A 24,390-nucleotide genomic window follows, 5' to 3' on the forward strand; every position below is an offset into this window, starting at 1 on the left:
CTTCGTTGAACAGCAGGTTGAATGGATATGATTTTACAATCGGACATAACCGTTGTCCATACACTGACTGTGGTTAGGACACACGTCTGGGCCTCTTGCTTTGTTACGTGCGGAAATAGTCCTTATCCTGTTTGAAATTGTATTCCAGATTGAAGTCTAAATGAAACATAACGCTTTATTGTGCTTGTTCACAGTAGTGTTCTTCAAATCACAATGTCGTTTCGAGGTATTTTATGCCAGGCACTGTACAAAATTTTAGTGAAACAGGTAAGTAATTTACACAATGATCCGTTTAGATAAGACAGACATAATAAAGTTAAACATCAGGGCTGCAAACAGCACTGGTGATTTCTGATCCGTTCGCTATAAAGCACTTTGCATAAGCAAATAGGGACGAGCTTTTGCACTACGAACGGTACAGCTTACAAGCGGAACACTCTTGTATCAACGGACCAAAGTGGACCGAAAAGGATGGGCAGAAGGTAGAGACAACAATCCGGTTTACCGTCGGTTCCGCGAAATACTCATCACGCCGGACGGGCGTCCAGAAGGATGGGGCCCAAGTCAGAATCAAATTTCCACTACCCACGGTGCGCTGCGATGATTGAATTTTGCACGGCAAAAGAAAACTCATCCTCATCGGCCAGCCGGCGAACGGTGTGCGGACGGCAGGGCGAAAAAACGCGAGCGAATGAATAAACGGAAACCATGGAAACAGATTGCACTCGCTGCGAGTGGTAAATTGCGAGCCCAGGTGCGCCTTCGCAACAATGGACCTGCAAATGGCCACGGGCGAAACTACGAAGAAAAACGGGCGAAACAGCACCAAGCGAAGAGCGGGTCGCCCTCGCCCGGCGGGTTGCCATGGAGGTTTTGTGCGCTTCGCTTCCATGTCGCTGCATTAATGCAACCGTCCGCCTTCGGGCGGTGGCTTCAAGGAATCGAAGTAAATTGATGAACCGAAACCGGGACGGGCGCCCTGAATTGTGGCACAATGGCCGCCGCGGGCTTCGGAGGACAACGGAGCTAAATGAAGGGCTGTTTTCCACCATTACCTTGCCCGATTGCCGGCTTCAAAGAGGCGTTTTGGGGGGCTTTTCTTTTCTTGCGCCTACATTCAGTGATACGGAAGCGCCATCAGCGGGAGTTGTGTTTTTATTTCATCTTTTAAGTCAAATCTTATTGCATAATCCATTATCCTAAGTGCAGCCCTCCGAGTCGGACAATAAATTACTCTGGGCCCGGAACCGGAGACGCTCGCTAGGGTCGACCAACGCTACCCGGTGGCACGTCGTAGGAGCTCGCGACAGATTTTCCGGCCCATCGGAGGTAAGCGTCGTGCCTTCGCTCGTCCAGCAGTCCGTGGAGCACGGCTTCGTCGTAGGCCTGCTTCTCCTGCACATCGTTCAGGTAGTACGCCAACGAGGGTACCACCTGCAGCGAAGTCTTCCGATGCTTCGGCACCGTATCGATTCGGCGAAGAATCTGCCGCCGTTCGGACGATGCCTGCTGCAGGTACGCCTTCGCAGCGGCTGCTTTCGGTCTACCCGGCGTCAGAAACACGTTCTGGCCAAACACAAGAGCGGAAGATGTGCCCGAAGACTGGCGGTAGCGGTTATCTTGCTGTACGGTCACCTTCTGGATCGGCAGCACCTTCCGGGCCGGCGTGAATCGGTATGTCGGCTGGTGCGTAAAATCGTTGAAAAGCTTTCCTCCGCTATGTAGGCCCGCGTTTCTATGTAGGGTTGACGGTGGCAGGACTCCGGTTGGGGGGAGGATTGGCCGATTCGGGTTGACCGCCGGTGAAGCCGACTGACCAATCCGGTGATGGGTGGAGACCACCGGTTTGAAAGCTTCCGACACTGGTCTAAGCTTCAACGAGGACGGTGGTCCCGCCGCGGTCCGAACGCTTTGATCGTTCCAGTACTTAACTAGATCGGCCTGGACCACCTGAAACTTACTGCCGGCGAGCTCATTCTGGGTCTGAAAAGGAAACGACACCCCGAACGTAAATAACGCTGCAACTCATGCTTACGTGATTAGTTAAAACAAACATGTCTTGAATGGTCTCATTGAATGTATAATGCGACTCCAACAACTATTCTCGAGTTTAATGAACAAGCCCTTGACGTCAACCGGATCTACGTTCGATTTATGATAACTGGTCAGTTCATCTGATTTGTATTTTCTACGAAACTCGAGCGAGCGTTGCGGGCGAAACTCGGCAGCTACCAAACCATGTAGCAAATTCCATTACGAAACAATTATGGTGTCCTGTTGGTTCCTGACGAAACCAATTACCACAGTTTCCACCCACCAGTTCCTCGACATGACGGGCAGCTACGAGCTGACGGGTACATGTTGCAGAAATGACATCACAAACGCTGCCGACCGAAAAATGTATTCCCGCTCATGTTGCCGTGCCGGACAATGTTTCAATCATATTCCAAAGTTTAGGCCCTTCCACGCTCGGATGGTTCGCCGGCCGGACCCGGTCCGTGGCTCTTTTGTAACGGAATTAGTTTGCAAAACTGTACTGCACACACATATCCGTGTACGAACCCTTTCAGCAAGGACCTTTTGTGCTGTTCCAAGGCCCAACGCTTTCGCTAGAAAATCGCTTAACTTACGCCTTGGGTTGATATTAATTTCGCTCGTCCCCTCCCCCAATTCCAGGGACCCATTTCACACTTTGAGTCACGCCACCCCGCATTCCTATCCTCGTTCCTTTGGCACGCTTAAAATGGGGCACCCCCTTCCGAGGGTCGATCCGGTGCGAAAGGCTCTTCAAGAAAAACGCTTATGTGCCCCATTTTCAGGGCAAGCCCATTACAGCTCGCTATCGTCGTGCGGCCCATATTACCCGACCCGAGCAAAATAGGTGCAGGGTGTAACAACCTCCCTTCCCCGCTGGGTCGATTATCGAGCAGGGCCTGGAAGGGTTCCAACCCAACTCTCGTCTGTCACTGCTAGTTAAGCTCCAGCCCTGGCCAGAACCCGGGCCCTGGACTAAGTGTCGAAAACTTAAAACAACTTTGGCAGTGACTGAGAGCCAGCGGGTGATAAATTAAACTTCAAAACTCATAATCAACCACCACATCGTCAAGGCTTCGGTGGGCTCCAACGCTTAGAATCCGGTCTCAACGGTCTCAACGACTAACGATGATAATGAAGAGGCTGGCCGAAAACGAAAATCTATAATCTTTCGTGGCCATCATTGGGCCACAGAAAAAGTATCCCAATGAACGCCTGGAAGTAAACGGGAATGTATTGCGCCACTTTTGCGGTGACCCTCGAGAACGCGAGAGATAAGCCCCCAGATGTAAACAGTTCTTGCAGCTACTCACCTGGAGTTGATTCGTGTGCGGCCTGACCGCCTGTGGTGTTCCTTTCGTGGAGTCCTTTCCAGTGAGCAGGTTCGAGCGTACCGGATCGAATCCTGAGTCCGCATCGGTGGACAACGATCCAAGGCTGGAGACGAACACCTGATCCAGTTGGGGGACATACTCCGCCGGCGGCAAGGCATTGCTGACCGGCGTCCTTAGCTGCTGCTCTCCAACTGCCAGACCAGACAGCCGGGGACCAGTTCCGGTGTGGGGCCGGTGGGGAGCCTCCAGCCCAACGGCTGGCATGGGGTACCGCGGTGGCTTAGCCACATTTGGCACCTCCGCGGAAACCACCTTCGGTCGCTCCAGGTCCGGCGTTGCCTGCATCATCCGCATCAGCGATCGCATCGGGTAGGTCATCATCGACATCACGGAGTCCATCATGTCGTCGCGATCGTCGCTCACCATCGGCCGGCCACTCATCCGGCCAATGTCCGCGTTGAGATGGTAGAAATCCTTGCTCGCTTCGCACTGAACGTTCGTGTACCAATCGCACACGAGGAAGCGCTGATTGAAGAGCGTCCCGTTGGGGCACAGAAACCCGAAGCCTCGCCCGGTCGCATCGGTGTTGGCGCACACGCGGAACACTTGGCAGCGGGTCTCGGTGTCGGCGTAGTACCCTGCGAAAGGAGCCACACCCGCGGGCGAAGGACATATGAACCAGATAGCATCGTGTGAAGTGATAAAAATTAATTTCGATCCACGCCGCATCCGTCATCAACGCGTCGCATGCGCCCCGCTTAATGAACCCGGGGCGCGCTGCTTTTATATGGTAATTTCCGTCTCGCGATGGAACCGGCACCGCAGTTATTGGGATCGCAGACTGGCACCCCTTCGCCATCGCTGGGGCATCGAATGGCGACAAATGATCAGCTCCCCGATACCGCGCCCGATGACGACGATGAGTCGGTTGGTGGCCACCGAAGGCAGTAGCAATATAACGGCCTACGCATCGATACCGATCCGACTCCGTGACTTATGGCCCGCGGGCCCCACGCTCGGCCCGATGGGCTCGTCGCTCATAAATCACACCACCCGGCATCGTTTGCGGCCGGGTGGTTCTATTTCGGTTTTGTGAATCGTTTCATTACGGATCGGGCCACCGCCTCGAAACTCGCTTCTCGGAACGGCTCCCCGGAGCTGGGTTGCTGGTGGCTGGAGCGAGACATCTTACTTAAGCCGACGGCCGGCGCCCTAAGCGGGCAAAGTTTTGGGTCGTCGGCCGAACCAATAGCGAAATGGTCCGGTAAAAATAGTCAACCGCTGGGAGACAACTGGAACTCAAACTCCACCCTCCGAAGGCGATGTTGAAAGATTGCGCGAATTATTAATGTGCCGTCGACTGGGTCGGTTGTCGCGAAGGCATCTTAATTTGATAGCTTCGAATGATGCTGTTCCGTGTTCAAGTTTGATGTTGAATGATGAAATTAGTCAGCTACTTGCGTGTTTGCTCGCGGAATCTTCAATTGTCATTAGGTTTGGTGTGTGGTTTGATGTTTAGTTCGACTAACATTGTTTGTTAATATATCTAGATAAATGATCTCGTCCGTAGCGCTGCATGTTGTAATACAAATTTGACTGTAAATTGTTACCAAGCTGTTACAAGCCCTGATCTGTTAATATCAAAGCCGAACTGATACAAGAATGGGGTCAACGATCAACCTTGGGCAAAAAGCGTAAGGACTTTCACAATGACCCAACATTTCAGTTCGCTAAGAAAGCCAGCGTTTAGAGTGACAAACGGTAAACTGTCTGTCTGTTAAATCGCTCGTAGAATGTCCTTTTCATGACTCCATTTTAACGCCAAAGCGCCTTCCAAGCGCATTCGGCAGCGTTTTGCATAATTGCCAGCGACCAGGGCTGGAACGCCCGGCGGATAGGTTAATCTTTCGAACACCAATTACGCACGCTGCCTGCCCCAGGGGGGATCTTATCGTGTCCGCCCTTCGCCAAACCCCCCCAAAGCGGGATAGCTATCGATAAAGTACCACGCAGGTACCACCTTCAAACTCACCGTGAGCGCGCCCTTCGCAGCTGAAGCCGGTCGACGGAATGCTGCCCAAAATAGGATAATCCACATCCGGTTCGCCGGGCAGCACCGAACGCAGCCGCTCCGTGGCCGATGTCGCCGCTCCCCCGGCACTGACGAGGTGTCAACGTTATGTGCGTGTGTGTGTGGGTGCATGTAAAGAAAAAAAGAGTAAATTAAGTACCGAACCCCGTTTGCCGTTCCGTGGAAAAGCCGTTCCAACACAAGCTTTTCCCGTTTTTCTTCTTCTATTTTTTTCGCGAAGAGGGAGGATGCGGCTCGGCCCCCGTATCAGGTTCGAGGATCCCTGAACCTTTTTTTCCGTCCTCCGGCGCTTACCTCACCCGGCGGCCACCTGAAGCCGGAAGTGTGCGGGCGACATTTTGTGACACCGTTTGATCCGTTATCGAGGTCGTTAGGGGACGGTCGTTTGTTGCCTGCCCGCCCGTTCCGCCGCCGCCGCTGCCGCCGCGTCCACCGGCGGCCTGAAGTGATTCCACATTTGTACCGACATTTTCCCCTAATGTTGCGCTTCCTTTATTGGCCGTCGCTGGCGTCCACGGCGCTGGCTGCCGGTCGCTTCCGCTCGGTTTCGGCTGTCCCGCGAACGTCACTTTGCCGTCGGAATACGAAATCAAGTTGAGTCGGGCGGCGGCGGCGACGGCCGCCGACTGAGGCTGGTCACCGCGGACGCCGATGGCAGCTGCTTTCTGATGTTCCGCTTTTCCACCAACGGCGGCTGGCAGTGATGATGCTGATGACGATGACGACGGTTCCAGCAGGCTGCCGCTCAGGATCTGCTCCGGTGTCATGTGGCCGTGGTCGAGCGGCACGGTGGAGTAGAATTTTGGTGGCAGGAACAGTAGCGACGGTTGCCGGAAATCGAAGCCTCCGTTTTTCAGCATCTCCAGCAAGTCCCGATTTAGCATAACCTCCATCAGATCCATGACCGTGCGGGGTCCATCCGTGCGGGCGGCGGGCTGACTTCCGATTTCCGCCCCGGTCAGCCCGGCCACGGCAGCTAGTGCGAGGACGAGCAGAGCGTAGTAGGCTGAAGCGAGAAAAAAAAACACGGAACCACCGAATGAATCATGGCGCTTTCCGCCCCAAAAGTAGGTTCATATTTCAATCAACTTTCAGTTTTGCACTCCCGGACTGTTCCCTGTCCGGATTTTTCTCCTTCTCCCAAACAAAGGGCGGATTTCGGAAGTCCCCGACAAAAACGGCAAGCCAAAGTGCTGCCGATGCTGTCTTGAACTTTGGCGCGCGCGCGCCTGTGTGTGTGTGTGTCGTGACGGTGACTTACTGTGACAATCTAATAAACTACGCACCGTCATCCTGGGGAAAAAATGCCGACACACACACACACGACACGGTGCAGGCGAAAAGGATCTTATTTTGATGACGGTGCCGAAACGTTTGCGCTACCGCCCGAATCCCGGCCACATCCGGAAGTCACCGGAAATCCGGTGTGAGCCGGTGGAGCTAAAAACCCGGCGAGAATGTACAATAAATTATCCGGGCGCCAAAGCCGGAGGACCCCTTTCGGGGAGTCCTTTCGTGGCGCGGAAGGGGAGCGCTGTCTGCCACCCGGTATAGTGCCCACGGAGGGTTCCCACGGGGATTATCAATTCTTTTCGTCCGGGCGTTTTTCCGAGCACACACCGTGCGCACCTTCCGGATGCACCGCGGTGCAAATCGAGCAGAACGTTTGCATTTGCTACGTGGCTTCCGGTGCATTATGTTGCCTTGGCAGGTTCGGGACGGTGGCCGCCGGAAAATAGTTCGGTTGTTCGCAAATTTGCTGGCCGTACTGAGGAGCGCAGCGCTGGGGAAGGATAAGCTGGCTGTCGATGGGAATCGATGGCACGGGAAGGACTTCTTTTTCGTACGAAATCAAACGGCAGAAGATCAATACGGTCGCGGTTCGTTGCCTGAGCATAGGAACACACTTAAATGAGGTGGATATAAAGATAATTATCGGAAAGGATGTTTAGTAGCTAAAGCTCGGAGCTCACATTTTTATTGAGAAATTTCCAAAACATTTTGAGGTTAGAATGTGCGGACACTAACAATCGGTTTTATGAGCTGATAAAATATGTCGCAGCCAACAGGCTACGGTATGATGAAACTTTTTCGCTTAACCAGTTGTCCGTGTTTTTCAAACACTCATGATGGTAAATTCCTACAATAAACTTGAGTGGTACATTTCTTGCACCATCTAATTAAAGTCTTCACAATTCTGGTCACAATGATCAATAATCTAAACGTAGACAATGTGGTGCTATACCGAAGAAAGAAAGCAATTAAAGGACCAAAGTTAAATGGAATCCTCCACATTCGATCGAATCAGCTGAATCCCCCGACGCTAACGTATAACCAGCCCGGGACCATCCATTCGAAGTGCTAAAGCGAGGCACAGCCCGCCACGAGCACGCTTCTCGCCAACGGATTTATGTTTGAATCGGCCGTAAATAAAGGAGCCCGTGCGCGTTCTTTCAGCGCCCGGATCAGCGCCTGGACCCGGATCTTCGCTGCCCAACCACTGGCCATCGATCTTGCCGGCCATCCCAGCACGAAAGACAATCCGTCGGCTAATTAGGGCCGGCCGCGAGCGCAGAGAGAGAATTTACATCCATTTGCCGTGCCGATCGGTCGTAAAAAATTACAACACGAGCATTAACGGCGCGACTCGGAGGCGTTAACGATCTGGCTCACGAACTATTTCACATGGGCCCGCCGCACACAAGGAAATCGGATACCGGCAGCGGGAACTTCCTACCATCGGGCCCTACGCCACCTAAATAGATCACATCATGGCCCGAGACGGGTCGGAAAGAGCGCGCGCAGCAACATTCTCGACATTCTCGTTTGATTTCCCAAATTTTCTGATTTCCTTCCCACCAAAGCACACGCCGCACGTGTCGGGGGCGTGTGTTGACGTTGACGGAGGGGATGGAGCTTTTTTCGAGCCCGAAGGTACGGCCTCCGGCACCGAAAACAAGATAAAATCAATTATGCAAATGAGTGATGGAGGCTTGAATCGAACATTAAATTATTGGCAAAAAGAAAGAGCGCCCGGCCCGGCCGAAACCTTCTCACCGCCGGCCGACGCTGCCTGTTTGCTTATGTTTTTCCATTCTAGCCATTTATTTAACAATTTGGAAAATGGAACCTGTGCCAGAACGCCGGCTCGAATCCCGGGCCATTGCGTTCCATTTAATTCCGGTTTGTCCGGCGGAAAGATGGTTTCACTATCGGTTGCGATCGATCTCCCACGGACCCACGGACTCGAACTCGGGTGGCGAGGATTTAAATTCCTTGTGGCTCATAAAATGCCAACCCAAATACGGTCGATAGAATCGGAATGTGGCGTGGGGCCTCCGTTCAACACAGACGCCGGATTAGTTTTCGGCACCCTACGGAAGACGCTAATTTATGTCACTCATCGCCTAAACAGCACACTCCCCGAAAACAGATCATTTCTCGACCATTATTGCGCAGTTTGTTGGAACTTTCGAACTACAGCCATTAGAGTGCCGGGATGCTCGAATTCTTCACGGCTGAGCACGGTGCCAGTTTACTGCTCTGGCCCAAACAAAGGAATAAATCACGGGCCGTTAAGTGAATTTTAAGTAAATGTGAGTGTGATAGAAAATAAATATAAAATTTAATGACCACCCCGACACGATCTTTCACTTGACACGTTCGTGCTGGCAAAAACAATCAACGGGCCTCGCACAATGTTGGCCACAGTTCAATAAAAATAAATCACAACCCATCGCCGGCCGATTGACTCATGGAACGCACCCGGCATCGAAAAAGCCGCGACACCGACCACCCCAGCTTGAGGCCACCCCTAACTGGCCGGCTTTTTGTTCGTGGTCGTTGTAAGTCCGTGTGCCGCGTTGCCTGTCGGAAAGGGCGCGAAGAATTACTGCACTACAACGCACTCTACAACTCAATAAACAAACATGTTGACACACATTTGTCAGCCATCTTTACGACGTCCCAAAAGGGTCGTTAAAATTAAAATATTCTCATTTAAATTTTTATGCTTTTCATAATTACACACCAGCGGTGGCGGTGGTTAGCGCGCCGAAGCAGCAGCATAAGCCAGATCATGCTGTGCCGGCGATCGCTGCAGAAGTAGCCGCATCCGGCAAATCATCACGCGCTCTCTCTGTCTCTCATCACGGCGCGAATCAAGTTTTTCCACTTTTTCCAAACGCCCATCAGGGACCACGCTGGCGTTACTCGTTTGCGTTTTGTGTGCGTGCGCCTCGCCGGGTTTTATAGTCCCGGTTTCGCCAGCGCCATTTGTAACCCGAGCCGGATCTTCACGTGTGGCGATGCGTGGCCAAAGCTGGCGCCAACCGCCCCACCGTGACAGCTTGGCGGCCATCCCCGTCGGTCGGTACGTTACCGTTCTGGCGCACTAGAAAGCGTGACCTTCAACATATCCGCCTTCGCCGCTCATGGAAGTGGGAGTTTTGCGCGCCCCCCACACAGAAGCGTGTCGGCCAATAAATGTGTCGCCTTTCGGCCGCGGCGGCAACAACGAATTCTTCGAGCAGCCCGAGAATGTCAGCCGGATCCGCGATGGCATTGGTCGCGGTGGATTGATTGATTTAACGCACGGGGATCATCGAAATCGATGAACAAGACAGAAAAAAACAGACGCGATAAGCCTCTTCATAAGCGATCGCGGTGCTGGTGGTGAAGCGAACACTAATAGCACGGTCTTAACATAAATTACGCCCGGTGTGTTCCGTCCCGGGGGCCGACGCGTTAGCGATCACCCGTCCCATTAGCTCACGGGTTGAACTTACGCTTTACAGCTGATGGCGTATCGTGCAGCGAGAAAGGGAGTTAGTAAGTCCCTTTTGATGGCCAAACTCCACTATTGTGTTCTGAAATGTTTTGAAACATGTGACACCGCTACTGCTCTCCACTAGTTAATGGAGATTTCTTTAACATTTCGGTCTGAAGGGGTCACGCAATCAAATCAAATGTAAATGTATTGCCGTGTAAAATAATCCAATCAGCTGGATTACGATGTTTTGAACAAAAAGGTGGCCAGAGTTCAACAGAAAGTCACTTTCAGAAATTCACAAGTTATGTATTTGTTGATCTTGAATGCCTCTTCAATCATTCTTAGTGATCTCATCGATCGAGTTGCGATCTTGCGCTTCAAGGCTTAGGCTTAACATTTCAACGTAGAACTATTAAATTAGGTAGAATTCAAAGACACTCCACAAATTTTCAGCATTTTTCACATAATTTTGGTTATTCAAAGAAGTCTTCAACATAAACATATCAATTCCAAACAGCGAGAGCACGTGGAAGACTTTTCTTCTGTTTCTACATAATTACACGATCATTAAAAACCCTTTAGGCGTCGCCTTAGATTAATGTGATTACCGATCGGTTATCGCGCGGCCAGAATCTTCAGGATAGAGCCAAAGAAGTTGTACAGCGTTTCCATTGGCAAAACTCGTTACCGAATTAACGATCGCTCCACGGGGCGGCCAGAATGGGCAGCATATTTAACGCCGTTTTGCGATTCTTATCTCCCGGCAGGTTGGCCCTTGGATGTGGCCCATGTTCAAGCAAACAAAAAGGTTGCCAGGAACATAAAATTGATATCCCGCTGCCGGTCAGCTGCCAAAGCTAAATTGGAACGGCTAAACTCGGGGACGGGCCAGCATAAATTTAAGCCCGCCCCGGTGTCCTGGGTGCGCACATTTTACTCGTCACCCTTCCAAGGACAGAACACTCGGAGGGGTTAGTGGACTTGACACAAAACAGGTGTCGCGAATGGATCGTTTCGAAAAAACACACTCCAGATCCGCGTCTAAAAGGGTCCCTCACCGACTATTCCGAAAGCATTCGCTTTCGACATTATCTGGAGCACCTGGGGCAGTTTTATGTTGCTCTGGGTGTGTGTGTGTGTTTCGCGATATCTCCCATTGCTGGGGTAGCCAGTTCTAGGCACGACCAACAAGAGCCTAACAAATGTCCGCTTTCTTACGCTCTGGTACAAAGATGGTCACTTTCTACTAGCGCTACTTAACGCAGAACCATTCGTAAAGCTCTAAGCTTTGTGCTTTTGCGGTGACGATCAAACGGAGCTCGATTGAATATGCAACATTCCTTGGTCAGATCAAATGTGGCACTCCAAAAATGTTATGATCACCCTTATGAGAAGCTAGCAGCGGCTTTTGGAGCGTGCCGGCACGCCCCTTTGAACACCAGGATGTGATTTTCATAATTGTTTTTTGATGGCCTCAAAGAATTCAAATTAATGTTTTCAACGTAGTCAAACGGTCTCAACAAGGGTTGGCCGGGGTCAAAAGCCGTTGATAGAATTTTACTTTTCTATGTTTCACATTCTTAAAGCTGGAGTTAGACAACAATACATGAAACAACGGCAAACTCGCGGGATTTGGGATTGTAGAAACAATGTTGAAGGCGCCATAATCTGGCCCACGGATTCTGCAGGCACTGCAGACCGTCGGCTCTCCATCATACTTTGCCTGCCTTAGCCTCTGTTCGAAAAGCTCGCTGCGGTTAGGATCGTTAAAGACCACGGCTCCTTCAGTGGCAGCAGGCAGCTACCGGGGTCCTTCGTTAAGGATGGTGGGTTTTGGGCAAAGTTTCGATCCGAAGCCGTGATGACGGGGCAGCCTCAGCTGCAGCGGTGCAGAAGGAGCATGAAAAATGGGTTTCAAAGTAGTGACAGACAGGCGAAACGGCTGAGCGACCCCCGGAACCGGAAGTCGATACTTTTGCCGGCACTCCGTAAGTCACTGGCGCGCCGGGGGTATGAAGCTGTTGCGCCATTTGTTCCGCGGCCGACAAACCGACATAAGCCCGTGCTGGGTAGGGCCTCCGGAGCATTATGCGGGAGCTTTCGGGGGCTCACGCGGCCCACTGCACCCGTTATGCTAATTTCGAAAACATCTTTCCGATTCGCCTGTATCCGGAATCCTTCCGAGGACGAGGAGCCCAAAGGAGGGGGGGAGAAGACGGAAGGAAGGGCATTCGGTTCGTTTACTTACGGTTGGTCATGGTCGTCGCCGTCTGGGACCTCCCGGTGATCCTTCCATTGCGCGGCCCCCGACGCGCCGTCCTGTCGAGCATCTTGTTGACGGTGGTGTCGTGCGGTTGGCCGTGATTTGACTTGTTTCTTCGAGGGCTTTCCGCTTGCTCTCTCCTTCTCTCACTCACTCACACACACTCTCTGTCACTCTCTGTGCACCTCCTTGGCTGCGCCACCGGAAAGCTACCGGAGGAATCGAATCGAAGTAAGACGGAAGCGCACTGTTGAATGTGTTCGTTCACCTTGCCCTCCGACGCCCGGATCTGGCGGTGGGGATTTTCTTTCTCCCGCTGCTCGCTCCTCGCTCGCGAATCGTTTGGCAAATTTCACGCCAAGCGAAGGAAGGAAACGAACGTAAGGACTCCGCCGGCACGTGATGATGCACTTTATCCCCGTTGGTGAGAAACTGTTGGCCACGCCACGGGGGTGGTGCACCCCTTTCCGGCGAGGAGCAAAAATTTCTAACGAACCGGAAAAATCCCACCGCCAAATCCGCACCCGACACCGGTGAAGGAATGTTTTATACAATAAAGCACTTAAAAATCCATAAATCTAACGTGGCCACCGGATCCGCCTGATGGGGTCGTTACGATTTTGTGATGCACTTTCTGCTAAAGTTTCTTAAAAACCAGTCTTCACCGAACCGGGGTTCTGGGGTGGTGAGTAGTGTCCTAGACTAACGCCATCGCGTGTATATGACCCCCGGCACTGGAAGCTCCTTCTCGAATAAAGGTGCACGGTCGTTAGTTCGTACGTGTGAAATCCTTTTCCTTCGCGTTGTAAGACGTCGACATACGGCGAACGCATGAATCACTCCGCCGTCCTGATTTTATCCCTTTTCGCTAGGGACGTTTCACGAGTTAAGCTTTCTCAAAAATAGAACAACTTTCTAAACGGCACCACGAACCACCTCGAAAAAGACTGCAAAATGATCTATATCTAACCAGTCAAAACTTAAACAAATTATAACAGTTTGGAAAGCTTTGCTCACTGTCGAACAGGTTACGACCTCCCGAAAGGAAGACACTCGTCCAGGGCGATCGCACGATCTTCCGTGTGCGTACCAGACGAACCTCCGCAACCGACTGGTGATGGAGCGATAAGATGTTTGGCCTTTTTTTGGGGCTCCCCACCCTTGGCGACACTGTCCAGGCCTACACGACACCCCATTAGGCTACGAGACGCGCGACACGATCCTCACGAAGTCCGAAGAGACCGCGCCGAGAGGAGGGTCGGCCGCGGGCGCCTTTGGGGTAGGTCCGTTAGGGCGGAGTGGTGGGTTCTATTTTTGGACATCAAGTTGTGTGTGAAGCATGGCTTCTGTCAACCCTTCAACCGCCAACGCCCCTAACGTTTGTGGATCCAACTTACTTACAAGGCGGACGAAGCGTTTGAAAATCAAACAAAAATAAAACCCAATCTTGAAGGGTCAAGCGAACATACAAAACCCTGTTGAGGCCTATAACTTAGTGCATGATGTCGATTAGCATCACACTATCGCACCACATAATCCGAAGCATAGCTGTTGAAATAATAAAATGGTTAAACGGTTGATTTTTGTAAGGAATAAACGAATGAACTTGCCTGCCAATAGCGAAGCAGTATAAGATCTTACAAGGCTTAACACCCAACACAAAAGATCTCAACTGTGGCCTTCATCTTTCGTTGTTACGTCATCCATTCGAACATCCTTAATGTAAAATCTGTCTTCGTAGAAATTTGCCCATTTCTCAATAAAGAAGCCCATCTTCGCCATTGAACGCATACCTCACCGGTCAACGACACGTTGATTAGCTGTGAAAACCTGGCGCCGAAACAGTGTTGCTCATAAATTACTCAGTTATTCTCATTAAGATAATCCCTGATCGCACACCGCCCGCATGCAAACCGTTTGTCACTTTATCAACGATCCTTCGGAGCCACTGCTCGAGCAGAGACGCGAGCTAGAACAGCTGAAAATATCTCCACCATAACCGGATGTTTCACTACATTGTTACTGCCGATCGAGGGCTTCTGAATTTAAATTCCTGCTCGCGCCGTGGATGGTTCACTTCAGTTCTAATGACACGGCAAACAGTTTTAAATTTTATTCGAAGATCCCGAATTTCGGTGTCGCCCGTCACGAGCCTCCAATCCCTAAATCAGCCACTTCTTGACGCCAGAGCACAAATTTGGACGAAATATCCACTTCAGCTTACTGACTCGAGTCTATTTTCGGCGCACGGGTCGCCCTCCGTCGCCCGGAATTCTTTGGCCATTATCCAGCGGAACTGAAATGTTAGCAAACGGTAGCAATGCTGCGTGTTGTTCGCCTCTACTCAAGCGTCCCGGGGCGTCTTACTTATTTGTGCAAAATTTGCAATATCAACAGTTGCCGCAGATCCGCAACCGGTGGCGCCGTGTCAACATTCATCAGCGGGCTGCCATCATCACTTCCTACCGGCGCCGTCCACCATCGTCATGTGGGGCAGGCTTCGTCAACTGGCTCCTGGTTTTACGCAACGTTACACGGTGGGGACCAATATTTGCACCACGATGGACACAAGAATTCTTTCGGTTCTGAACTTTGAATTCGATCGCCTCGGCATCGAAACATACAAAAATATCCAACGCAACCTTCACGAAGATGGCATCAAATCACCGGCGATCAACGGTCGCCGAACGATCGATTTTATGATGGCGCAATCGGCCCGTTCGTCATCTCGACGCAGCATCGGGCCGCGGGGTCCATGAATCAGTGGCAAATTATGGGGCATCAACCGATCGCTCGCTCGATGCTGACCACAGCACGTATGCTAATCGTGTCACGGTACATTATCGCCCCCCGTGAGCTGCGTAGGGAAAATTATAATTAATCGAAACTGCATCGGCACCGGTGGACGATGTTGTAGATTAATGTCGCCCTACTGTCAGTAATGATCCTGCCAGCCTTCAACAGCGCTCCAAAGGTTCGGGGGCAGCAGCAGCAGCAGAACCAGAAACAAAGTTTTCGTCCATCCAACCGAGGCTTTGTTTTAATTTTAGATTTTGCTCAACAGCCCAAAACTGGCTGCTCGGTCCGGCCGTTAAGTAGCTTATAGGTTGCTAAGGTAAACGGTTCTTTTTTGACGGGGTGGGTTGCTGACTAACGGGGTAGTTCCGTGGCGTCCATTGCAAAGGAAGGGCACCGCGGTTGAGCAATTTGTACGGCGCCAAAAGTGTGATTTAAACAAAGTATCTTCAAGCTTCAAGCGTGGGTGACAGGAATCGTTGGCTTAAGAAGCGGATTATGTACCGACCGGCTCGTGCGGCTTTTAGACCGATGCTGATCTGGATGAACGATAAAGTAGGCGTTGGAATCTCATTCATGGAATGCGTTGAATTACTATTTCGATACCTTACAGCAAACCTCAATTTTTACTCTAAAGTATTAATATTAAGCGAACAGGCTAAGTGATGTAGCTTTTTTGCCATATTCCACAGCGTTCCACTGCCGCTCATAACGAACATAACGAGGCATTCGAACGATGTGTTTGTCGTTGCTGATCATGAAAAGGCCAGATGATACATACTCTTCCTAAGCGAACGAGAGCGCCGATGAGGTGCAACAACGGGCAACCTGGTTCCGTACTTAAGTGGTCGCGAATGGGCCGTAAAAACCACAAAACATTCGACACGCTCACTCTCGCGTCAGTCCAGAGCTTGAATGAAGTGATCGAGCCGGTGGCCCGTGCGGCTAACGAAGATGTGTCCACTTCAGCCGACGGAGATATGCAAATGATTTGTCGCGATAATCAAGAAAAGTTTTGATCGACGCGTTACATCGAAATCGAGCCAGTGGCGTCTGTCTAGCCGGTCTAGCCCAATGATGTCAACGGTCGGCAATGTTAACCCTCTTAGTCGCAATGCTGCCCGCTCATAAGCGATCGATTTCTCAACCAACGATCGGCATGAAATAATCGCAAGTCAATCACCGCCCTTCTGGAAGCGATTGTTGGGACCCAAGCCAACCGCCGACGGGGGTGGAGTTCGTTCAAGAGCACCAGACTGGATTTTGGGCCGGATTCTGTTTGGCCGGAGGCTGTTTCACCAGGTATTTTTTAACGTTCCATTCATCGCCATCGATCCCTTATACGGTGCATAACCGCAATCCGATGCCGCCGGTGAAGCCGGTGAGTTATTTTATTGGCAAATTATGCTCGACCTCGGATTGCAGCTCAAAACATTCAATTCACAGGGCGAGAGAGAGAGAGAAAGGGGGGAGAGAGAGAGAGGGAGGGAAAGAGAGAGAGGAGAAACATCGTTCGTAGGAATCGTTCAAACATCGGTGGAATGGGTTTACAAAAATGTGTGCAATTTTTCTGAACAATGTAGCAATGGCTGTGAGCATGAAATAGTTTTTCTCGGGCTATGGATTGAAATTCTTATCGTCGTATACATGTGCGATACGTCGAAGGTGTCTTACTGATGTGAATGCAACATGCACTCACAACGATGCACGCATTCCTCTCAAAACTGGCTCAGTTCAAATCCAAAACTGGCTCAGTCCATATCAATTTGAAGCATTTCGTTTTTATCATTTAAGCTGTTTGAGAACTGTTGCTGTTTTTATTTAGCACTAGAAAAAATGAAATTTAACTGTGGAACTTTTTGTACAACGGAACTTCAATATACACGGCCATCTGTTCCAGCTTCAATTATCGGCCACTTTGCCAGCAACATTGCAAGTACACTATCTTAGTATTCTCTTTTTAGTAAAATCTTAACTATAAGCCCGAATTACACCTCCCAATAACGTAATCTGCCTCATGAATCAGAAAAAAGTGTTAACGATTCGCACATCATAAAGTTCAAAATTTGAAAAATATTTACGAAAAAAAGACGTTCATGAAATGTTTCGTCAAGCTGAAAGTTTTATCGACACCCAGATGGCGCTGTAAGCGATATGCCTTTGCCTGACCCGACGAACTTTGTTCCGCCTCATAGGCAACAAATAAGCAGATTTTAGATTTTATCAAAAGAAGTGTGAAGTCATGATGAAGTTCTCGAAAGTACAGGAAGTTCGCTAGACGAATTGGAAATTGAGGTCTTTTAAACTCAAACGGCCTATCGATTGGATCCTCGGAATGAAAACTTCCTCGCCTTCGAATTTTCCTCTAACCGTTCGAAGCAATGAAATAATTTAATGAATTCTGAACTACTTTACTGTCCTACCGTGTCCAAACTATGGGCTTTTGTTGAACTTCTCTATGTTAATTGAGATTTGATTTGAGATCAGTTATCTTCCCTGTTCGTACCTCATAACATTGCAAAACCTGCCCTCAGCATCCGGTCCACACCCACCGTGCCCCATCATTATGACGAAATGCGATAAGTGCCACCAGATGACCAGGTGCCCAGGTGCAATTCTACCCCTGAACGCATTGTAACCGTGACGTCACTAGTCATTTATCTCACACGAGCCGGAACCACCGCAGCGCGCAGCAAAGACAACAGCGCGCTCTCCACGCCAACATGCTATTCCTCGCACCCTTCCACGTGTGCCACCACAGCGTGCGATAGAATGTTTCGCTACCCCACAGCACTAAACATAGCGCCTGCTGGGAATTCCCAACGTTAACGTCCCAGCAACCGCGAAGAGTCATTCATGATTCCACGAACCGGAGCGCGCCAAATCTGCCGAACATGTGAGAGGCAAATGCCGCCAAAACATGCGCCCATAAAGTGTCGAAACCAGCGCCAGCGAAAACGGCGACGTCCAATGACTTGGGGATTTTCGTGTTTCTTTCTCCAGTATTTTACATTTCAAGCTGCAACAAACCTGTTTCGCTGCGCGTTCCTAAAGTGTGTTGAGCTTACAGCGATCGCCTTTATTTAAGCTGCAGTACTGCACTTTAGTAGTGTTATTTCGATTCGTTGCAACATCCTCACGAATCTTCTGCCCTGAAAACTTGCGCAAAAAACGCGCATTTTATGTTTACAATCCCAAAAATATTACAATAATTAAACAACTAACTACATTTCGCACCGCACTCGATATCGTCTGTTGTTGGTTCCGGGCAAGCTTATCATCTAGCGTCTGCGTCAATTTTAACCACGCAACACATTCACGTGTGCGTGTACATGATTTCGTGGCGGAGGAAAGAGGATCGCGCTTTCTCGAAATGCCGTCAGTTCAGAGTCGCACTGACGCACAGTGATGGCTATTTTTGGCGACCATAAAACAATAGTTCCACCGCAAGTGGGCAGCAAGGTTTTGTTAACGTAAGCAACTACAGGCCTTTGTAAGCAAATGCAATCACTGAAGAATCGTCTAATATTTTTGTAATTGACAACATGCTTCGTAAGAAAATGCTCTAGAATCCAGTTCCCGAATAACGTGTGAAACTGAAAACCTAATTCGTTTGAAACACTTAACCGTCATCATAAAGATAAAATCAGATATTCCGGTGGGCTCCGAGAGTCGAAGGCACCAGACCGGCTCAGGTGGCGATAAAAACGTGCACGGTCCTGTACGGGTTAGCGATGGCCAGCGTCTCGTGGCTACGTCGGAAAAGGTAAACAGCAAAAGTGATCGGAGGAGTGACCGAAGGCCGTTGGTGGCTGTGGGGGCGAAGAGGGAGGGGAGGTAAATAATTGAACGATGAGTCATCGCCTTCGGCTGCACTTCGGAGCCGCCCGAAAGAGATGGAATGAAGCAGCGAAGGATAAGAGATAAAACAAGAGAGCGACGGAGAGAGCCTCAAGCGCGAGCGAGCGAGTCAGAAGCAGCGCATGATCTCAGCAGAATCACGTTCTATACGAGAACAATCTTTTCTAATGGCCGCCGACCGAAGCCGAGCGTGTTGCGACGCGTTTGGTTTTTTTTGTGGGTTTCTTCGTTTTGTTATCGTAAGCGGACCTCCGCGCGCTTCCCTCCCGCCCCACATTCCGGTGACCGCCCGGCGACACGAGAACCCAGCAATCGACGACAACGACGATAAACGACGCAACGCAGAGCTTTCCTTCAAACGTCCAGATCGGAAACGCCGCACTCTCGGATTCTCGGACCCTGAATTCGACTATTCTTTGACCTGAATTCTTGGCGACACCGGCTGCTGGAATCCGGCATGTTTCCGGTTTTGCTGCGACGGCGCCATTGCTTCTCCGGTGGGGTAGTCCACCAGCAGCAGATAAACGCGGCGGGAATCGGGCAAACGGAAAAAATGCGATAAGCGGTCCTCCGGTTGAATGCACAATTTTTCGTGGAGTGCCACCATCGGAACTGCCCATGTTGTGTGTTATCTGTCAGAAGAGGAAAAGCAAAACCCTGTACATCCATATCGACCAGATATTAATTGTTTGAAACCAAACGCATATCTTCAGTTTTCGATACTTTCGTGATTCGAAAAAGCTGACACTATGAGATCCCTTTTCAAAAAAATGCTGACCTTAATTGAGAAAGGCCAAGGGTGCCACTTTAAGGAATTTTCGACCCTTTCATGTCTTTCACTGTGATACTGTAAATGCAACAACGACCGTAAGAGCGAAGAGGTTCCAAAGACTTGGGCCGCGGAAGCAACGGACCGTTTGCGCCAAATCGGGTTGGAAGTCGCTAATTTGTTGTCTTACTTCTTCTCTCTCACTCTCATTGCGACCCATTGTTACCGACGTTGTGGTGTGCGGTCAGCACCGCGTGAAGATGGGCCATAAAAACCTGCGGTACACCAACTGAAAAAACGCAACGTATCCACAGTGCTGGATTGTAGAACAACCAACGCCGTGCCGATTGTTTATCGTTTTGACGGTCACCAATCCAAAACATTCCACACGCTCGGCCAAGTGCATCTATTTTCCGTTCGAAGATTATTTTTATCAAAACACACACACGCGCCCGGGGCACCATTGTGGTGCGGCGGGGGTCTCGCCCCCGTCACTATTGCTCCGCCTTGCGTATCCACAATTTTGCATTATGGCTCCGGTTGGCTCCCCGAAAAAAGTGGCCAATAGACAAATACCAACACACACGCGCGCGCCCGCGCCGAGAGAACAAGTTTCGACACGAATGACCGAACGGAGCCGATCGGAGCCCGGTCGGGACGTGGTTCCGTGTACCTGCCAATCGTCGTGCGGCCCGATGACGTCTCCGGGTAGCTATTTTTAGCACCATGAATCATATGTTAAAAACGAACCATCGCACGACCCGAAGCTTTCATTCGTTTTTCTGCCGTTGCCTCCGATGGACCTGATGTGCGCGGGTTGATCCAAAGTTGACTAACTTAAATTAACGTAACTAGCGTGTTGTATGGAAAAATAAGTTGTTATTGTGCTAATGTCACTCAGCAACGAACCGTTTAATATTTTACGTGGTCCATCGTTATTCTCGTCCGTGCTGTTTTGTGTGTGTCCAACTCCTGTGCATTAAGAAGAGGGCGTTTTTCTAAAATACCCCAAACGCGTGACCTGCGGGCAGTAATTAAACAAAACGAAAACTCTAGTACAGGGCGGCCGAGGTGTCGCGGAATAAATTAAGTACGTCCCGCGCGTGTATTTCCCCCCGTTGCGAAACGGCTCATATTTGTCGCCGTCGACCAACCATCGTGTGTGTAGTAGGCCTGGGCGGTTGATATATTGTCGGCGTGTGCGGCACCCCCCCACCGGGTCCTCCGGCTGACTTTGTGTTTTGCGTGCCACTTTGTTCGTGCGTAGTGCGTGTGTGTGTCGGCGCATGGGTGCGAGCGCCTGTGTGTGTGCGTCCGCGAAGTGACACTTCGATTATTGTGTGGCGCGGCCGTCGTTAACGCTGTGCATATGTGTTGGTGCTGTGTGATGGCAAAAACACAGGAACGTCAAACACGACTTCACTGTGCAGCAGCGCCTACTTGGTTGCGATAATAATCAAAAATACCAAAAACGCTTGTCGCCGGACGTTCGAAGAAGGGTTGCATCAGGCGAGCAGGCGAACAACGAAACTACCAACGAGTGGCCTTACCGAGAAGCGGATAAGAAACAAGTGGTTTACCTGGTACCACGACGAGGGTTGGCGATAAAAATCACGCACCCACCAGAAAGGAACCCACGTTAACCTTCAGACTCACTTCTTCGGAACAAAGTCGTAATCCGTTCCCTCGAAAAGCGCACCAGCAGCGACTGCGAGTGTGTGAGTGCGCGTGTAAAAACAAACAAGTGTCAGCGCATTCTTCGATTGTCCGTGGCAAATTGTACAAAATAAGTTTCGCATCAAATTTGACGTTTGTGCGTTCGTCCATCACAACAAAGCTTTTGGGGTAAATTGGTGTTCTGTGTGTGTTTTTGTGGTCAACGGAACCAGAAACATTCCAATTTCCGTCCGGGAAAAAGGAGCCCACTACATTCGCACCATGAGGAACAACGTTCTGAACAGTAAACACACGAACAACAACAACATGGAATCGTTCTACGAGGACGGTAATGCCCAGTATGCCCCGACAACGGCCAGCACCGGAACGGGTCCCACCATTGGCAACGGCAATGGATTGAAGCGACCGGCGACGCTAGAACTGAATCCGGGCCCCGGGAAGGCCCGCAAAACCCGCTACACATCGGCAATCACAATCCCGGCGATTTTACCGTCTCCGGACCTGCAGATGCTGAAACTCGTTTCGCCGGAGCTGGAGAAGATTATAAGTCATAATGCGGCCCTCGCGACACCTACACCAAGTGCAATCATCTTTCCCCCGTCGGCCAGTGCCGAGCAGCGGCAGTTTGCGAAGGGCTTCGAAGATGCGCTCCTGTCCATCCACAAGAAGGACACCAGCAGTAAGCTGAACGTGGCCAGCAATAATAACAACAATAACAGTACAAGCACCAACAATAACAACAGCAGTCAGACAATCGTCGTTACGGAGCACCAAACTGTGAGCGCGCAACTAGCTCCACCCGTGGCGACGGGTGTGGTCAGCAGCGGGCTTACCTCCAACGGCCACACTGCCATGAGTGGCGGCGAGATGACCTACACTAATTTGGGTAAGCTTATTCGGCCCCGACTGGTCGCTGATCGAAGCCACTAACTAATCTTTCGTTTCCATCCGACCCGCACAGATAATTATCCAGGTGTGGTGAAGGAAGAACCGCCTACCACTGGCACACAGTCACCCCCGGTCAGCCCGATCGATATGGAGTCGCAGGAGCGGATCAAGCTCGAGCGAAAGCGACTGCGCAATCGAGTGGCGGCCAGCAAGTGCCGGCGGCGAAAGCTCGAACGCATCTCGAAGCTAGAGGACAAGGTGAAGGACCTGAAAACGCAAAACACCGAGCTCGGCTCGATGGTGGTCAATCTGAAGCAACACATCTACCAACTGAAGCAGCAGGTGCTCGACCATCACAACTCTGGCTGCACGATAACGTTGGTGGGCAAATTTTGAACCCCACCCAATCACCGACGGGTCCACTGGTTCTGCTGGATGTTCTGATCGCGCATTTCTGTCCGCGTCTGGTGCGCTCAGTCAGCGCTCCCCGTTGTATCGACCTCGCCTGTGGGATGGTTGAGTTTGAAACACTCGCAAATCCATTAAACGCTTAGCTTTTAGGTTGCAAGCGAGCTCTCCGTGAAACGAATCCAGGAATTGACTGCATGGGACAGAGGAGCGATTGTTTCGACCGGCCAAGGACAGAAACACGGAACACAACAAAAGAAAAAAATAACGCAAAACAAAGCTTATTGCCATTGTGAGACACAGAAATGCCTTATCGTATTGTAACTTTAATAGCGTAAGCAGCAGCGCAGGGATCGGGTGCAGTGAAAATGGAAATGGCGACAAGTGCTAAACGCAGGGTAAAGCTCTAGTGTTAACCAGTTTTATTTTATTTTTAGAGGATAGTTCTTTTAGCGCGTCTGTCACCGACGCAGTGCGAAAAGTCAGTAAAGCGCGTCGGAAGCAGGGCTTGACTAAGGCAAACAGCCGTAAGGCAACTATCGACCGATTTTGAGTTAATGTGTGTTAAAGACACGGTTTATACGGCGCTGGAGAGCTAAAGGCCGTTTGGATGATAAGTGCTTTCTAGTCGTTGGATGATTGGGCTTTTTAATAATTAGTTACGGTACGCTACCGTGTCGTCTGCAATTTAGGTGTCATACGTTTCCCCTTTTAGATCTTTGTTTTGCACCGCATATGGCGCAGTTTTAGTTAGAGAATACTATAGGAAATCCAACCTTGAATACCACTACGCCTCTACGATTATTCGATCAAGCGATCAAACCTCTATATCCAGTCAATAGCAATACCCAGTTACAAACATGTCATGTAGCTTTCCACGAAGTTCTCGGGTCTAAAACGAACCCTCCATCCCAGTTCCGTAACATAGATTTCTGTTGCAATGTAGGTTTCCAATTCTGGTTCAATTCTGCGCAGGCAACCATAGCGTAGAGTACACACCATAGTAACACGCCGCTTATAGTACAGAGAAACAGATTTGCCATACTAGGGGACAGGAAACCGAAACCGAAGAGGAAAGAAGTGACCGCGTCGATAGCGTTCGATTCTCAGATAAGGTTTTATGTATTTAAACAGAGCAGCGATTGGTTGGCGTACGAGGTAGGATGTGAGGAACCACGCGGAAGAGAAGCGTCCTTCCGCCGGGGACTCTTTAGATTGATGCAAAATGGTACGCAAAATGCAAAACCCATTGAGACACAGATTGCAATTACTACTATCGATTAGCTTATAAGCACCATGTGCTATATAGAGTCATTGAATGATTATGTTCTAAGCGTTTTTAGTTTTGTTTTAACTTTATTTTTCGATGATATTTACAATAAACATAAAACTCATTATTTACCTAAAGCCGACACCTTTGGCCTACGCAGTTTTTGGCCACGGTTGTTTAGCACCTTTGGCACCGGCTTCGACTATTCGTTTCCTTTACTAGGCGCC

General features: G+C 50.4%; 2 protein-coding genes across 2 annotated transcripts; one reads left to right on the forward strand and one right to left on the reverse strand.

The window, feature by feature from the left end:
- Positions 1 to 1,260: 1,260 nt before the first annotated feature.
- On the reverse strand, positions 1,261 to 6,752 carry LOC128267022 (uncharacterized). The gene is made up of 5 exons (XM_053003812.1): positions 6,722 to 6,752; positions 5,755 to 6,466; positions 5,401 to 5,528; positions 3,348 to 4,006; positions 1,261 to 1,983 (listed from the first exon to the last, which is right to left on the reverse strand). The coding sequence occupies exons 1-5, from the start codon at positions 6,750 to 6,752 to the stop codon at positions 1,261 to 1,263; spliced, it is 2,253 nt and encodes a 750-aa protein (XP_052859772.1).
- A 13,966-nt stretch (positions 6,753 to 20,718) lies between these two features.
- LOC128269132 (transcription factor Jra) lies at positions 20,719 to 24,305 on the forward strand. The gene is made up of 2 exons (XM_053006505.1): positions 20,719 to 22,483; positions 22,559 to 24,305. The coding sequence occupies exons 1-2, from the start codon at positions 21,859 to 21,861 to the stop codon at positions 22,879 to 22,881; spliced, it is 948 nt and encodes a 315-aa protein (XP_052862465.1). The 5' UTR covers positions 20,719 to 21,858; the 3' UTR covers positions 22,882 to 24,305.
- The last annotated feature ends 85 nt before the right edge of the window (positions 24,306 to 24,390 follow it).

This window comes from Anopheles cruzii, chromosome 2 (assembly GCF_943734635.1).
Source record: "Anopheles cruzii chromosome 2, idAnoCruzAS_RS32_06, whole genome shotgun sequence".
NCBI classification, from domain to species: domain Eukaryota; kingdom Metazoa; phylum Arthropoda; class Insecta; order Diptera; family Culicidae; genus Anopheles; species Anopheles cruzii.

Excerpts from the sequence above, each read along its gene's own strand:
- LOC128267022 (XM_053003812.1), bottom strand. The coding sequence starts at position 6,752 with ATGACGGTGCGTAGTTTATTAGATTGTCACA. Across the intron at positions 6,467-6,721 it reads TAGTTTATTAGATTGTCACA|CCTACTACGCTCTGCTCGTC; the intron begins GTAAGTCACCGT and ends TTCTCGCTTCAG. Across the intron at positions 5,529-5,754 it reads TCAGGTGGCCGCCGGGTGAG|TGCCGGGGGAGCGGCGACAT; the intron begins GTAAGCGCCGGA and ends ACACCTCGTCAG.
- LOC128269132 (XM_053006505.1), top strand. The coding sequence starts at position 21,859 with ATGAGGAACAACGTTCTGAACAGTAAACACACGAACAACAACAACATG. Across the intron at positions 22,484-22,558 it reads GATGACCTACACTAATTTGG|ATAATTATCCAGGTGTGGTG; the intron begins GTAAGCTTATTC and ends CGACCCGCACAG.